The sequence below is a fragment of the Alosa pseudoharengus genome, unplaced genomic scaffold (genome assembly GCF_046254945.1).
Source record: "Alosa pseudoharengus isolate Yale_2024_CS ecotype anadromous, Long Island Sound unplaced genomic scaffold, YU_APseudo_1.1 YU_APseudo_1.1_scf_1, whole genome shotgun sequence".
Lineage (NCBI taxonomy): Eukaryota > Metazoa > Chordata > Actinopteri > Clupeiformes > Clupeidae > Alosa > Alosa pseudoharengus.
The window spans coordinates 10,993,339-11,010,728 of NW_027468564.1; the positions used below are offsets into that span (position 1 = coordinate 10,993,339).

A 17,390-nucleotide genomic window follows, 5' to 3' on the forward strand; every position below is an offset into this window, starting at 1 on the left:
CTGACTTTATGTGTTGGTGTGCCTGACTATGTGTTGGTGTGGTGTGTGGCTGACTTTATGTGTTGGTATGTGGTGTGTGGCTGACTTTGTGTTGGTGTGTGCCTGACTATGTGTTGGTGTGGCTGACTATATGTTAGTGTGTGCCTGACTATGTGTTGGTGTGTGGCTGACTTTATGTGTTGGTGTGTGGCTGACTTTATGTGTTGGTGTGTGGTGTGTGTCTGACTTTATGTGTTGGTGTGTGCCTGACTATGTGTTGGTGTGGTGTGTGGCTGACTTTATGTGTTGGTATGTGGTGTGTGGCTGACTTTATGTGTTGGTGTGTGGCTGACTTTATGTGTTGGTGGGTGGCTGACTTTATGTGTTGGTGGGTGGTGTGTGGCTGACTTTGTGTTGGTGTGTGGCTGACTTTATGTGTTGGTGGGTGGCTGACTTTATGTGTTGGTGTGTGCCTGACTATGTGTTGGTGTGTGGCTGACTTTATGTGTTGGTGGGTGGCTGACTTTATGTGTTGGTGGGTGGTGTGTGCCTGACTTGATGTGTTGGCGTGTGCCCAACTTTATGTGTTGGTGTGTGGCTGACTATGTCTTGGTGGGTGCCTGACTATGTGTTGGTGTGCGGCTGACTTTATGTGTTGGTGTGGTGTGTGGCTGACTTTATGTGTTGGTGTGTGCCTGACTATGTGTTGGTGTGTGGCTGACTATGTGTTGGTGTGTGGTGTGTGCCTGACTTGATGTGTTGGTGTGTGGCTGACTATGTGTTAGTGGGTGCCTGACTATGTGTTGGAGGGTGGCTGACTATGGAGGACACTGACTTTGTGTGTTGGTGTGTGGCTGACTTTATGTGTTGGTGTCTGGTGTGTGGCTGACTTTATGTGTTGGTGGGTGGCTGACTGTGTTGGTGTGTGCCTGACTGTGTTGGTGTGTGCCTGACTGTATGTGTTGGTGGGTGGCTGACTTTATGTGTTGGTGTGTGGCTGACTTTATGTGTTGGTTTGTGCCTGACTATGTGTTGGTGTGTGGTGTGTGGCTGGCTTTATGTATTGGTGTGTGGCTGACTTTATGTGTTGGTGTGTGGTGTGTGGCTGACTTTATGTGTTTGTGTGGTGTGTGGCTGACTTTGTGTTGGTGTGTGGCTGACTTTATGTGTTTGTGTCTGCCTGACTATGTGCTGGTGTGTGGCTGACTTTATGTGTTGGTGGGTGCCTGACTATGTGTTGGTGTGTGCCTGACTTGATGTGTTGGCGTGTGCACAACTTTATGTGTTGGCGTGTGGCTGACTATGTGTTGGTGGGTGCCTGACTATGTGTTGGTGGGTGCCTGACTATGTGTTGGTGTGTGGCTGACTTTATGTGTTGGTGTGTGGTGTGTGGCTGACTATGTGTTGGTGGGTGCCTGACTATGTGTTGTGGAGGGTGGCTGACTATGTGTTGGAGGGTGGCTGACTATGGAGGACTAGGCTTCTCCTCCTTCTACCCCCCTCTCGATCGCCAGACAAATAAAACCAACGCCTCAACCATTGCTCCACCTCCTGGTCCGTGGATTCTCTGCATCCAGGATTTCTCCGAATGGCTTCTAGAAACATAAATAATTAAAGATATCAGGGCAGGTTTCAGAGTTGAAATATAAGACTTTTTAAAGACAATCAATGCCATTTAAACTTAAATTTCATGTAGGCCTTTAAGTTAAGTCCCATTCTTCTGTTGACTTTGTGTGACAGACTTAAGGGAAAGGGACAGCATAATTATACATTATTAGAGTGCATGAAAATGCACTCTACTGTTCTTCCTAGGCTTCTTCTTCTTCTTATTATTCTTCTTCTTCTAACGCAGTTAATGCAGCTTCAACCGTTTAACGTAGAAACTTCATTCAAACTGCGTTGCGTAGGTCTTACTTATGACATGTGGGCTTTGTATTTTTCATCTTTGTAACTTTTATACTTTTTAAACTATTAATTAAAAACTGCTCAAAATTTCCCCATAGACTTAACATGGGCTGATGACATCACAATGGACTAATTAACTTGATTTGCACCTGGTATCATCTTCCAGCTGCTCATCTAGGCCCCATCAAAGAATCAGTTCAACTGATTGCACCTGTATCAACTGCTTTCTACTGAACTAGACCAACTCTCTCTGTCTCTCCATTCTACAAGGATATAAGACACATTTCCTCCAACTTTCTATCCATTCATCCTCTTCAAACCATTCACCCATTAAACTATCCATCAACATCCATTAAACAATCTGCCTATCAACATCCAGTCTATCAACATCCATTACACTATCTACATTTAACTTTTAAACTATATACTCTGTCTCAGGCTTTAAGCATACAATATGGCTCTATTAAGACTGCCGTTAAGCAATTAGAATCCTAGGCCAGGTGGCCAGGCCACCTGCACCCTATCAGTTTCTCAGGCAAACCTTTTACACTATCCACCTATTTGACTGTTCAGTCAGTCCAACTATATTAAACCTCATCTACCTAGTTGTCATTCCAACTTTATTACAGTGCATGAAAATGCACTGTACTGTTCTTCCTAGGCTTCTTATTAGAGTGCATGAAAATGCACTCTACTGTTATCCGAATTATTAGAGTGCATGAAAATGCACTCTACTGTTATCCGAATTATTCTTAATATTATTATAGTGCATGAAAATGCACTATACTGTTCTTCCTAGGCTTCTTATTACAGTGCATGAAAATGCACTGTACTGTTCTTCCTAGGCTTCTTATTCTTCTTATTACAGTGCATGAAAATGCACTGTACTGTTCTTCCTAGGCTTCTTCTTCTTCTTCTTCTTCTTCTTCTTATTCTTATTATTTTTCTTCTTCTAACGCAGTTAATGCAGCTTCAACCGTTTAACGTAGAAACTTCATTCAAACTGCGTTGCGTAGGTCTTACTTAGGACATGTGGGCTATGTATTTTTCATCTTTGTAACTTTTATACTTTTTAAACTATTAATTAAAAACTACTCAAAATTTCCCCATAGACTTAACATGGGCTGATGACATCACAATGGACTAATTAACTTGATTTGCACCTGGTATCATCTTCCAGCTGCTCATCTAGGCCCCATCAAAGAATCAGTTCAACTGATTGCACCTGTATCAACTGCTTTCTACTGAACTAGACCAACTCTGTCTCTCCATTCTACAAGGATATAAGACACATTTCCTCCAACTTTCTATCCATTCATCCTCTTCAAACCATTCACTCATCCACCCATTAAACTATCCATCAACATCCATTAAACAATCTGCCTATCAACATCCATTCAACTTTCTGTCTATCAACATCCATTACACTATCTACATTTAACTTTTAAACTATATACTCTGTCTCATGCTTTAAGCATACAATATGGCTCTATTAAGACTGCCGTTAAGCAATTAGAATCCTATGGCAGGTGTTCGGGCCAGCTGCATCAACTGCCAGTCTCAGGCTTTAAGCATACAAACTGGCCCTATTAAGACTACACATCCTGTTCAACTGCTTCCTCTGCCAAAACCTGTTTTAAAATAAAAGTCCTCACTACAATATTTCACTGTTAAACAATTTAACCCTTTAAACTACTGAACTTTTCAACTGTTCAGCCATTGTAACTGTTACTTGTCATCAACTATGACTCCTACCCACTGTAGTTAGTTAGCTAAGTTAGCTAAGTAACATTGTTAGCATAGTTAGCATTTTTAGCAAAACTGTTAAAAACGATTAGCTAAGTTAGCTAAGTCACATGGTTAGCATAGTTAGCATGCTAGCATGTTAGCATGCTAGTTAGCATTTTTAGCAAAACTGCTAAAAATGATTAGCTAAGTTAGCTAAGTCATATGGTTAGCATAGTTAACATGCTAGCATGTTACCATGCTAGTTAGCATTTTTAGCAAAACTGCTAAAAACGATTAGCTAAGTTAGCTAAGTCACATGGTTAGCATAATTAGCATGTTAGCATGTTAGTATGCTAGTTAGCATTTTAGCAAAACTGCTAAAAATGATTAGCTAAGTTAGCTAAGTCACATGGTTAACATAGTTAGCATGCTAGCATGTTACCATGCTAGTTAGCATAGTTAGCAAAACTGCTAAAAATGATTAGCTAGGTTAGCTAAGTCACATGGTTAACATACTAAAAATGAAAACATTAGCTAAGTTAACTAGGTTAAGTATTATCCACTTATTTAACCGTTCAATCATTCCAACTATATTAAACCTTATCTACCAAGCAAATCATTTAACCATATAAACTATCCACCTATTTAACTGTTCAGTCCCTCCAACTATATTAAACCTCATATACCTAGCAACCAATATAGTTTGTTTTTACTCTGTATGATATTTTACATCATATTTTTTGCATTTTCATGCACTGTATTTCCTTCAGGAAATGCTTTTCTAGTTCTTATTCTTCTTCTAACGCACTTAATGCAGCTTCAACCGTTTAACGTAGAAACTTCATTCAAACTATGTTACGTAGGTCTTACTTAGGACATGGGTGCTTTGTATTTTTCAGCTTTGTAACTTTTATACTTTTTAAACTATTAATTAAAAACTAATCAAAATTTCCCCATTGACTTAACATGGGCTGATGACATCACAATAGAGCCGTTAAGCAATTAGAATCCTATGGCAGGTGTTCGGGCCACCTGGACCAACTGCCATTCTCAGGCTTTAGGCATACAAACTGGCCCTATTAAGACTACACATCCTGTTCAACTGCTTCCTCTGCCAAAAACTGTTTCAAAATAAAAGTCCTCACTACAATATTTCACTGTTAAACAATTTAACCCTTTAAACTACTGAACTTTTTAACTGTTCAGCCATTGTAACTGTTACTTGTCATCAACTATGACTCCTACCCGCTGTAGCTAGTTAGCTAAGTTAGCTAAGTCACATGGTTAGCATAGTTAGCATGTTAGCATGCTAGTTAGTATTTTTTGTAAAACTGATAAAAATGATTAGCTAAGTTAGCTAAGTCACATGGTTAGCATAGTTAGCATGCTAGCATGTTAGCATGCTAGTTAGCATTTTTTGCAAAACTGCTAAAAATGATTAGCTAAGTTAGCTAAGTCACATGGTTAGCATAGTTAGCATGCTAACATGTTAGCATGCTAGCATGTTAGCATGCTAGTTAGCATTTTTTGCAAAACTGATAAAAATGATTAGCTAAGTTAGCTAAGTCACATGGTTAGCATAGTTAGCATGCTAGCATGTTAGCATGCTAGTTAGCATTTTTTTTGCCAAACTGATAAAAATGATTAGCTAAGTTAGCTAAGTAACATGGTTAGCATGGTTAGCATGCTAGCATGTTAGCATGCTAGTTAGCATTTTTTTGTAAAACTGATAAAAATGATTAGCTAAGTTAGCTAAGTCACATGGTTAGCATAGTTAGCATGCTAGCATGCTAGCATGTTAGCATGTTAGTTAGCATTTTTTGTAAAACTGATAAAAATGATTAGCTAAGTTAGCTAAGTCACATGGTTAGCATAGTTAGCATGCTAGCATGTTAGCATGCTAGTTAGCATTTTTTGCAAAACTGCTAAAAATGATTAGCTAAGTTAGCTAAGTCACATGGTTAGCATAGTTAGCATGCTAACATGTTAGCATGCTAGCATGTTAGCATGCTAGTTAGCATTTTTTGCAAAACTGATAAAAATGATTAGCTAAGTTAGCTAAGTCACATGGTTAGCATAGTTAGCATGCTAGCATGTTAGCATGCTAGTTAGCATTTTTTTGCCAAACTGATAAAAATGATTAGCTAAGTTAGCTAAGTAACATGGTTAGCATGGTTAGCATGCTAGCATGTTAGCATGCTAGTTAGCATTTTTTTGTAAAACTGATAAAAATGATTAGCTAAGTTAGCTAAGTCACATGGTTAGCATAGTTACCATGCTAGCATGCTAGCATGTTAGCATGTTAGTTAGCATTTTTTGCAAAACTGATAAAAATGATTAGCTAAGTTAGCTAAGTCACATGGTTAGCATAGTTAGCATGTTAGCATACTAGTTAGCATTTTTTTGCAAAACTGATAAAAATGATTAGCTAAGTTAGCTAAGTAACATGGTTAGCATGGTTAGCATGCTAACATGTTAGCATGCTAGTTAACATTTTTAGCAAAACTGTTAAAAATGATTAGCTAAGTTAGGTAAGTAACATGGTTAGCATGCTAACATAGTTAGCATGTTAGCATGCTAATTAGCATTTTTAACAAAACTGCTAAAATGATTAGCTAAGTAACATGGTTAGCATAGTTAGCATGCTAGCATGTTAGCTTGTTAGTTAGCATTTTTAACAAAACTGCTAACAATGATTAGCTAAGTAACATGGTTAATATAGTCAGCATGTTAACATGCTAGTTAGCATAGCTAATGTTTTCATATTTAGTAGTTAAGTTAACTAAGTTAAGTAACTTGGTTAACATTGTTATCTTTGATAACATAGTTAGAATAACTGCTAGCAAACATTAGAGCCATTCCAACTGTCAGTTATCGTCAACTATCTACCTATATAGAGCCTTTTAACTATTTGTCTATCAACACACATTAAACTATCAGTCTGTCAACTACTTTTAAACTATCTACATTTAACTTTTAAACTTTCAACATTCATTGAACTATATGTCTATTAAACTATCTGTCTATTAACAACTGTTAAACTATCTACATTCAACTTTTAAACTGTCTACTTCTAAACTGTCAACTTTTATTAAGCTATGCTATGTGTGTCCTAGCTTCATTTTCATGCACTCGTAATTCCCTGGAATTACATTCTCTAGTTCTTATTCTTATTCTTCTTCTAACGCACTTAATGCAGCTTTAACCGTTTAACGTAGAAACTTCATTCAAACTATGTTACGTAGGTCTTACTTAGGACATGGGTGCTTTGTATTTTTCAGCTTTGTAACTTTTATACTTTTTAAACTATTAATTAAAAACTAATCAAAATTTCCCCATTGACTTAACATTATGATTATGACATCACAATACGGCCGTTAAGCAATTAGAATCCTATGGCAGGTGTTCGGGCCACCTGGATCAACTGCCAGTCTCAGGCTTTAAGCATACAAACTGGCCCTATTAAGACTACACATCCTGTCCAACTGCTTCCTCTGCCAAAAACTGTTTCAAAATAAAAGTCATCACTACAATATTTCACTGTTAAACATTTTAACCCTTTAAACTACTGAACATTTTAACTGTTCAGCCATTGTAACTGTTACTTGTCATCAACTATGACTCCTACCCACTGTAGCTAGTTAGCATGGTTAACATAGTTAGCATGTTAGCATGTTAGCATGCTAGTTAGCATTTTTTAGAAAACTGCTAAAAATGATTAGCTAAGTCAGCTAAGTCACATGGTTAGCATAGTTAGCATGCTAGCATGTTAGCATGCTAGTTAGCATTTTTTACAAAACTGCTAAAAATGATTAGCTAAGTCACATGGTTAGCATTGTTAGCATGCTAGCATGTTAGCATGCTAGTTAGCATTTTTTGTAAAACTGCTAAAAATTATTAGCTAAGTTAGCTAAGTCACATGGTTAGCATAGTTAGCATGCTAGCATGTTAACATGCTAGTTAGCATTTTTAACAAAACTGCTAAAAATTATTAGCTAAGTTAGCTAAGTCACATGGTTAGCATAGTTAGCATGCTAGCATGTTAGCATGCTAGTTAGCATTTTTTGCAAAACTGCTAAAAATGATTAGCTAAGTTAACTAAGTCAAATGGTTAGCATAATTAGCATGTTAGCATGCTAGTTAGCATATTTAGCATAACTAATAAAAATGATTAGCTAGGTTAGCTAAGTCATATGGTTAGCATAGTTAACATTTTAACATTGTTAGCATGCTAGTTAGTATAGTGACTTGGTTAGCATTATTATCTTTGTTAACATAGTTAGCATAACTACTAGCAAACATTGGAGCCGTTCCAACTGTCAGTTATCATCAATTATCTACCTAAATAATTTAACCATTTAAATTATTCATCTATTTAACCGTTCAATCATTCCAACTATATTAAACCTTATCTACCAAGTAAATCATTTAACTATATAAACTATCCACCTATTTAACTGTTCAGTCATTCCAACTATATTAAACTTCGTCTACCTAGCAACCAATATAGTTTGTTGTAACTCTGTATGGTATTTTACATCATTTTTGCATTTTCATGCACTGTATTTCCTTCAGGAAATGCTTTTCTAGTATTATTATTCTTCTTCTAACGCTTTTTGTGCGTTTAATACAGCTTCAACCGTTTAACGTAGAAACTTCATTCAAACTGCGTTGCGTAGGTCTTACTTATGTGACTTCAGCTATGTATTTTTCAACTTTGTAACTTTTATACTTTTTAAACTATTAATTAAAAACTACTAAAATTTCCCCATTGACTTAACATTAGATTATGACATCACAATACGGCCGTTAAGCAATTAGAATCCTATGGCAGGTGTTCGGGCCACCTGGACCAACTGCCATTCTCAGGCTTTAAGCATACAAACTGGCCCTATTAAGACTACACATCCTGTTCAACTGCTTCCTCTGCCAAAAACTGTTTCAAAATAAAAGTCCTCACTACAATATTTCACTGTTAAACAATTTAACCCTTTAAACTACTGAACTTTTTAACTGTTCAGCCATTGTAACTGTTACTTGTCATCAACTATGACTCCTACCCGCTGTAGCTAGTTAGCTAAGTTAGCTAAGTCACATGGTTAGCATAGTTAGCATGCTAGCATGTTAGCATGCTAATTAGCATTTTTTGCAAAACTGATAAAAATGATTAGCTAAGTTAGCTAAGTCACATGGTTAGCATAGTTAGCATGTTAGCATGCTAGTTAGCATTTTTTACAAAACTGATAAAAATGATTAGCTAAGTTAGCTAAGTCACAAGGTTAACATAGTTAGCATGCTAGCATGTTAGCATGCTAGTTAGCATTTTTTACAAAACTGCTAAAAATGATTAGCTAAGTCAGCTAAGTCACATGGTTAGCATAGTTAGCATGCTAGCATGTTAGCATGCTAGTTAGCATTTTTTGTAAAACTGCTAAAAATGATTAGCTACGTTAGCTAAGTCACATGGTTAGCATAGTTAGCATGCTAGCATGCTAGTTAGCATAGTTAGCAAAACTGCTAAAAATGATTAGCTAGATTAGCTAAGTCACATGGTTAGCATAGTTAGCATGCTAGCATGTTAGCATGCTAGTTAGCATTTTTTGCAAAACAGCTAAAAACGATTAGCTAAGTTAGCTAAGTCACATGGTTAGCATAGTTAGCATGCTAACATGTTAGTTAGCATTTTTAGCAAAACTGCTAAAAATGATTAGCTAAGTTAGCTAAGTCACATGGTTAGCATAGTTAGCATGCTAACATGTTAGCATGCTAGTTAGCATAGTTAGCATAACTGTTAAAAATGTTTAGCGAAGTTAGCTAAGTCACATGGTTAACATAATTAGCATGTTAGCATGCTAATTAGCATAGTTATCATAACTAATATCAATGATTAGCTAGGTTAACTAAGTAATATGGTTAGCATAGTTAACATTTTAACATTGTTAACATGCTAGTTAGCATAGTTACTTGGTTAACATTATTATCTTTGTTAACATAGTTAGCATAACTGCTAGCAAACATTGGAGCCATTCCAACTGTTAGTTATCGTCAACTATCTGCCTAAATAATTTAACCATTTCAATTATCAACCTATTTAACTGTTCAGTCATTCTAACTATAGTAAACCTTATCTACCAAGCAAATAATTTAACCATATGAACTCATCATATTTTTGCATTTTCATGCACTGTATTTCCTTCAGGAAATGCTTTTCTAGTTATATTTATTATTATTAATATTATTACAGTTTCCAGTGTTTCTCACAGAACTGAGTTCTATTTGTGGTGGTAGGTTTGCAGAATTGACTTGAATTCAACAGTTTTTAACAAATAAGCGTAGCGTGGTTATGATGCTAACCAGATTTAAACACAATTTAGTACAACCTGGAAAATCATTGTGTGGTGGTCAATGTTGATATTGTGGTGGGCCGCCACAAATACGTCAGTGTATGGGAAACACTGGTTTCTTTACCACTGTGGCGTTAAACAGGCACAGACCTTACAAAAGAGATGTATACATAGCCTGACAAGCCAGACTATATCATAATGTGTAGTCTGACCACAAATGATAACTAACAAATGATGACTAACACCCCTTTCACACGTACATGGTTATTTTGAAAAACAAACAATATTTATCTGCGTTTATGCCCTTTGTTGACATACAAAGACTACAAAGTTGGCAAATTAACCTAAAAATGTTTCCTGGTACGTCTAATGTACCTGTAATGTAATGTACGTCTAATCTACCTGTAACAACATTCCTGACTTCTAGACCCTGGAATGACGTTTTGCCATGGAGGCCTGTCCAATTCATTTTGCAGGCCAAGTCATTCTGAATAAGCATCTTCATGACCCTCCATACAGTGTCCTTGAGAGTCACGCCCCCGGCAAGGCCTAGTATCAGCACCTGGAAAAATAAAAAATAAAAGTTTTGAAAATATGAATGTTCATTGCGGAGCCGGGGCAGTTCATTCACAACATGGGTGGTTTGTTCTTTTAACCCTCTAGAAGCCAAATAGTTAATAGTGGGTCAATTTATATTTTCTTAATGTAGAAAATCTTGATCTAACAGACATTTAAGATGAAAATCCAGTGTGAACCCTGCATGTATTCACAAAAAAATGCTAAGACAAAAACAGTACAGAAAAGATCTGGTCCAAATACTAATGATAAAAGTAATTATTACCAAGTCCTTTCTCTTCTCTGGCTTGGTCTTAATGTCGCGGTCCAGCGCCAAAAGAGCCTCAGCATCCCTCAAGGGCAGGAAACTTCTGTCCATGTGGTGTCCATGTGGTGTAGGTGTAGAAGAGAGATCCTGAACAATCCGCAGCAGATTTCTCTGCATATCACACATCACCTCCTGCTTGGCAATGATCTCTCGGAGTAATGCTGCAACTAGAACATTTTAAAAACTGTTCAGTCCTTGCTAGCTATAACATAGAATTGTAATGTAAATGGGAATAGAGCATAAGGTCTCACCAGAGGGCAGGTCCATCTCAGAAGCAGCATGAGAGGCAAGATGGAATGGCTCAGGAGTTCCATGGTGGCGAGACGATTGAGGGGCAAGATGGTAGGATGGCTCAGGAGTTCCAAAGGCACGAGATGGCTGCAGAGAGGCAAGATGGTAGGATGGCTCAGGAGTTCCATGGTGGCGAGACGATTGAGAGGCAAGATGGTAGGATGGCTCAGGAGTTCCATGCTGGCGAGACGATTGAGGGGCAAGATGGTAGGATGGCTCAGGAGTTCCATGGTGGCGAGACGATTGAGAGGCAAGATGGTCGGATGGCTCAGGAGTTCCATGGTGGCGAGACGATTGAGGGGCAAGATGGTAGGATGGCTCAGGAGTTCCAAGGTGGCAAGACGATTGAGGAGCAAGATGGTAGGATGGCTCAGGAGTTCCATGGTGGCGAGACGATTGAGAGGCAAGATGGTAGGATGGCTCAGGAGTTCCATGCTGGCGAGACGATTGAGAGGCATGATTGTATGATGGCTCAGGAGGTCCAAGGGCGTGAAACGGCTGCAGAGAGGCAAGTTGACTAGGCGGAGATATTTCTGATGAGGAAATGGCCTCACGCAACACTGACGGCAGAGGTGGAATGGAAGGCGCCTTAGGGAGGACTGGCTTGCGCTTCACAGGCTCCTCGTCAGACTCCTCCTGACTCGAGAGGAAGCGCTGGTTTGGTCTTTCAGAGAAATATAACAAAATATTTAGAACCCTGCAGCCATGTAAGTTTACACTGCCTACTATGAAGAGACCCATCTATAAATGAAACTCTATAAAACTGAAGTTAAAGTAAAACCTCAGTTGCTACTTCAAGTGCTACTTCTTACAGAAATTTGGCAACTTAAATGCTTAAATCTTTTTACATGCCTTAGTTTAGAGACAAACATAATGAAGACCAGGTGTGTCAAACATAAGGCCCAGGGGCCAGATCGGGCCCGCCAGCAGGTTCTTGCGTAGGAAGGGAAAATTAGAAAAAAAGAATAATCCCATCCAATTGTCTTCAACAATGTGTAATAAGCAATATTTCTATGATTTGATAAATTGCATTATTAAAAAGCACTATAACCATCTTAAGGAAGGAAGAGGCTGAGAAAACTGACATGGAAGTAGGGTATTTCAAGAGAAAAAGAGCAGTATATGATAGCAGTACATGATTTGTACTTGCTTGTAAGTGAGTATAGTAGAAGAGTATATCAAACAACAATCTGATACCCATGCAGAAAAATGATAATGACGGCCCCTACAAGGTCTCATTCCAACAAATCCAGCCCACTGCCCAATAAGAGTTTGACACACCTGATGTAGACAAACTGAGCAAAATCTGAGGGCAACAATCATTATCCTGGATTCAGCAGATGTGTGACATACCTGGTTTTTCTTTTTTCTGGCCTCCCCTCCTCTGCTTCTGACTGGAGGTCTGTGTCATCTTCTGCCCGGCGAAGTTTCAACCTTGCCTCACTAAAGCTATCTGTCAAGAATGGAAACCAAGTGAAAAACAAAGCTTTACCCAAACCGGTTTAAGTGTTGTGAGATTAGATCATGATTGTTATATATTAAATCATTCGGTTCTTGTAATGTCTGCATCCCAGTGTCAACTTTACATTACAAAAAAACAAATAATACACTTAATGGCACCAGTCATAAACATAAAAGTGTCATTAATGTTGTGCGTCATGCTAATAGGGCTCACTCTTATGTAGACACCTTCAAATAAAGTGTTACTGTTACATTTAAATTTTAAGAAATACATAAAAAAGGTGGCTTGATTTAGTTCCCATGAACAATGGATTAGAGTGAACACTCACTTGCTTTGTAAAGAACCCTGATGTCATAACTTGTCCAGGTCTCCTTAGGCATCTCACAGTTCTTGATGGCCTTCAACATGGCATCGAGTTTGTAGTTAGGCCATTTACAAGTCTCTGCTTCCACCCACACACCTGGCACCACCTCCACTTCATTCGTCTTAACGAAGCTCACTATGTAATACACTGAGGGTTGGGGGGGGGGGGGGTGGGGGTGGTTGGGGGGGATTGAAGTTATTTTAGATGTAAAAGGGGAAAGACAACGAAACTGCCCTGTTCCCCAAATGGCATCCTGAAATATTTTAATACGTCATTCAGCCTTGTACATTTTAAATCTGAAGACAAATTTGACACTACAAAAACTCCTACTTCATGAGAATCAACTGGGTAATGAAAGAATGTCTCCATCTTTGCAAATTCACGGTAGATGATGTACTCCTGGTCTTTATAGACAATTATATTTTCCACCAAAGCAACAATCTGATTGATTCTAACACAGTTGTCTCCTTCTGTAATTCTGACGCGCACATCATTCACTACCAGTTCTCTGAATTGTAGAACATCCCCTTCAAACAAGTCTGGTACAGGCCCATTTCTATGCTCTATATTTACTTGCATTTTTGGCCACTTAACCTCAACGCTAGGTTTTTGGTTGTGAACTTCAGACACTCTACGGATCACCTGAGTAAGAGGGCTGTGTGGTTTCCTGATCATTTTTTTTAATGTACACAGGTAATTTTCGAATGGAAACCCAGAGATCACATCTAAATGACCATGAATCTTTACATCATCACTAAGATGAATCAACCCATGTATATTGTAGACAACAAACTCAGGACCATACAATTTACTAAAGTGCTCCACAAATGACACAAGTAACCTTTTCGCAAAACCATTCAGAGCTGAACAAAGGCAGGGATTGGCTAAAATCGAGATGGCAACAGACAGCAGCATGAAGTTGTTATACATTTCCTCAGGTAACACACCCCTAAGAACAAGAGGACCGGTGTACAGAAGGAACTGCCTGAGTTCAGTTGCCTTCCACCTTAGTCTTTCTGCCAGACTCCTTGGCTTCCTAGCAAATTCAACTGGGACGAATGCTTTCAAACTTACCAGCTTTTCAGAGATCTCCTGCATGTCACGACCTGAACGACGACACCGAAGAGGACCAGAACTGCCAAACCACAAATCTAAGAGCCTCCTCATTACTCCCAAACAAACCAAATGCATATAATCGTGAGGAAACTGACTGACCATACCGATACCTGCTTCAAGTAGAGGGGAAACTGCTATGTGATGTTCCTCATCTGTACCCCTCGCAAATGACTCATCAGTCCTATCAGCAGGACTTACCTCTGGGAATGTCATGCGGTGACGAGCATAAACACCTGGCTGTAAACACTTATCACATCCTGCATAACCTGAATGGCCTTTCACCTGTTTGATAAAGGCTCTAACAGGAGCATCACAAATGACCGAACTTACCTTCAGAAACATGGTTTTTGAGCCTATGATAAATCCCTCTCTCAGCATTGTCAATTGTCAAACAAGGGCACCAAGATACTCTTGCAATGAAGTGGGTTTAGTCTCACCACAGAACAAAGCAATTAACAGTGGCCTGCTGGAAACAATCTTTGTGACGCAACATGCCTAACACTGGCCAGAACTGAGTCGACGCACTCTTAAACAGCAGCAATCCATCGAAATTAAGCTGCAACATAAAGACGTTTCTATCTGGAAATTTGGAAGACAAATGCTCAAAGGTTTTGCGAAACATGTTCAAAATACCAAAATAGAAAAACACCCCACCAGCCAACCTTTCTAGAGTGTACTTGGTTGCCGTTTTTAAAAGGGTTCTCCCATCCTTTGGAAGAAAGGGGTGATGCACTCTAAGGATGCACAGAAGAGCAGACAATGCCACTAATGACACACCATACTCAACAGCCCAGTCAGACAGAGCAGTGGACAAATCTAATGAAGGAGAAACCTCATCATCCTCCTCATCATCTTCGGAGACCTCATCATTTTCAGAGACCTCATCCTCACTCACCATCTCATCACTCACCATCTCAGTGTCCACAACTTCACCAAAGTCACTACTTACCATCCCACTGTGCTCTACAACACCTGTGCAAAGACTTCTTTGTACCTCTAAAATTCTGTCGTTTGTCCTTTTTATGGCTCTCTTGCGCATGTTACTCCACTGGGACCGCTCCATTGTGAACTAGGGGAAACCAAACACATCAGACATTTGTTAACGCTACTGATTTATTTAGAGAAAAAAGAGAAGAGAAAGGTCTTTGTATGTCTTGAACAGTGTATGTCCCAAGCAGTCTAGGCTGTACTGTAGGGTAAACCTTAAATAGTCACATAAAAAACAACTCCACTGCTCATTTGATTTATTTGTATTGAAATTTGAAATCAAATCTTTCAAATGTCAATAAACATACGCTGTTCGAGGCATACAATGTTACACTAACCAAATAAAACAGCTCCGTTCAAAAATACTTAGAGAAGGTAATGAAACATATTTCATGTTGAAGCCTGCAGCTTATTGATAATTTCATAGATTGTAAAAATCTGTCAGGCTCAATTGTGGAATAAGATAGCAACCATGAAATGAAGAACATGGAAAAAGACATTTTTTGTTGGTGAGGCTAAATACAGTCATATTAATATAGCCTAAAAGTATTCACCCCTTGCAGACACGTGACTTAAGTCACATGACGGCTCCATGCTGGACAGCAAAAAGATAGGAGACGGACGGCAAATGACATCATGTCATAACGATTATGATGAACTGAACACCATTACTATAACATCTTTGTAGTTCAATGTATTGCTGTTTGGGGTCTGACAGTCAAAGAAAGATGCCAGTGGTGTTAGATGAAATGGGTAATGATCGCAAATGTAAAGTTATTAAAACTGGTGGTAACAGCAGGGGGAGATAACGTTAGGTCGTAACCTTAGGCTACTGTAATTAACATTATAGTAAATGAACACCCATAAGTATTTCTGGACTAAAATATTGCAAAGCGATTTGGTTACTTTATTTGTCTTGCTTTTATCAGTTGTAACATAGTCACAACGTTAAGGATGTCATATCAGAACATGAAATAATAACTTAGCTGCCACACTTAGAACAGAGAAGGTTTAAAGCGGAGCATCAAGGATCTTTGCTTAGAAGCTAGCTATTCTAGCTAACGTTTATCGTAGCTCATAGTGCTAGGGCTAATGTAACTCGTCAGTTTGTACGTTGCCCAGCGAATAAACTTACTTCTTACATGTCTAAAGTTAAAGAATTGAAAGAAATAGGAAATTAAAAAAAACCTTGAACGGTATTATCTGTTTACATTCAGATCTTGCCATAGACTTTGCCTAAATGCTTGTAGTCTGCCGTCCTGTTCAGTCTATGGTTGCCATAGTAACCGCTGCTGTGCTTCTTACACTGACGAGATAACCATGCAATTGTGGTTGAAATGGTTATGGTTATGGTTATGGTTATGGTTATGGATTTAGCAGACGCCTTTGTCCAAAGCGACATATAAATACAAAACAACATAATAATATTTAAAAATGAACAGGGAACAGATTAAAATCTAGGTCAAATATAGTAAGGAGAATAGTTGTAGTACACAATAATATCAATTCAATCAATAGCCTAATAAAAAAGCAATGTAAAAAAGGGGAAAGGCAATAATAAAACAATAATGTCAATTCAATCAATAATATAAAAACAATAACATGCTAAGACTACATTAAGGAGAATATCAAGAATAAACAATAATGTCAAATTAATTAACAGCCCAATTAAAATAAAACAACATTATATAAACCATAACACATAAGCGCTTAAACAACTAAGTATATGTTAATAGGAATGTCTTTAGACCCCTCTTAAACGACCCAAAACTACCACAGGAACGGAGACCACTGGGCAGTTCATTCCACCAACATGGAACCACTGAAGAAAAGAGTCTGGAATTAGACCCAGTTTTTATGATAAGATAAAGATCAATATAAGATCAATAAAATAAAACAACAGCAGTGATTGGCTGCAAAAATAAATAATGTCACGCATCTTGCACCTCTCAAAACTGGGCTATCAGGTAACCTAGAGAAAAATTTGAAATTTGAAAATTATGAAATATGACTAAGGCATTAAAATGCTGCTTGTTTGTCAGGATACTTTTTCACTGATTTATTTTAAAAAATATGAGCTATGAGTGTGAATGTTATATAATCCATCCCCTAATTCTGTTTTACTGGTTTATTTGACAAATAATCTATATAGATTTGCTCTATAAAGACCTTATGTCTGTTTGGGATTGTTTTGAGAGCCTATTGATGTATCTCAGAATAAAGGAATGTCCACAACATTAGTGATGGTTTTTTTGTGTGTGTGAATGTATTTTACTTAACTCATTGAATGTAGCTGGATACTCATGAACGCATGTCTCTAATAGCCACAAT

General features: G+C 38.0%; 1 protein-coding gene across 1 annotated transcript; it reads right to left on the reverse strand.

Annotated features, from left to right (window-relative positions):
- Positions 1-1,511: 1,511 nt before the first annotated feature.
- LOC143116991 (uncharacterized) lies at positions 1,512-15,135 on the reverse strand. Its single transcript, XM_076278416.1, has 7 exons — positions 14,850-15,135; positions 12,921-13,103; positions 12,484-12,583; positions 11,091-11,794; positions 10,798-11,006; positions 10,378-10,518; positions 1,512-1,574 (listed from the first exon to the last, which is right to left on the reverse strand). The coding sequence occupies exons 1-7, from the start codon at positions 15,133-15,135 to the stop codon at positions 1,512-1,514; spliced, it is 1,686 nt and encodes a 561-aa protein (XP_076134531.1).
- Positions 15,136-17,390: the final 2,255 nt, after the last annotated feature.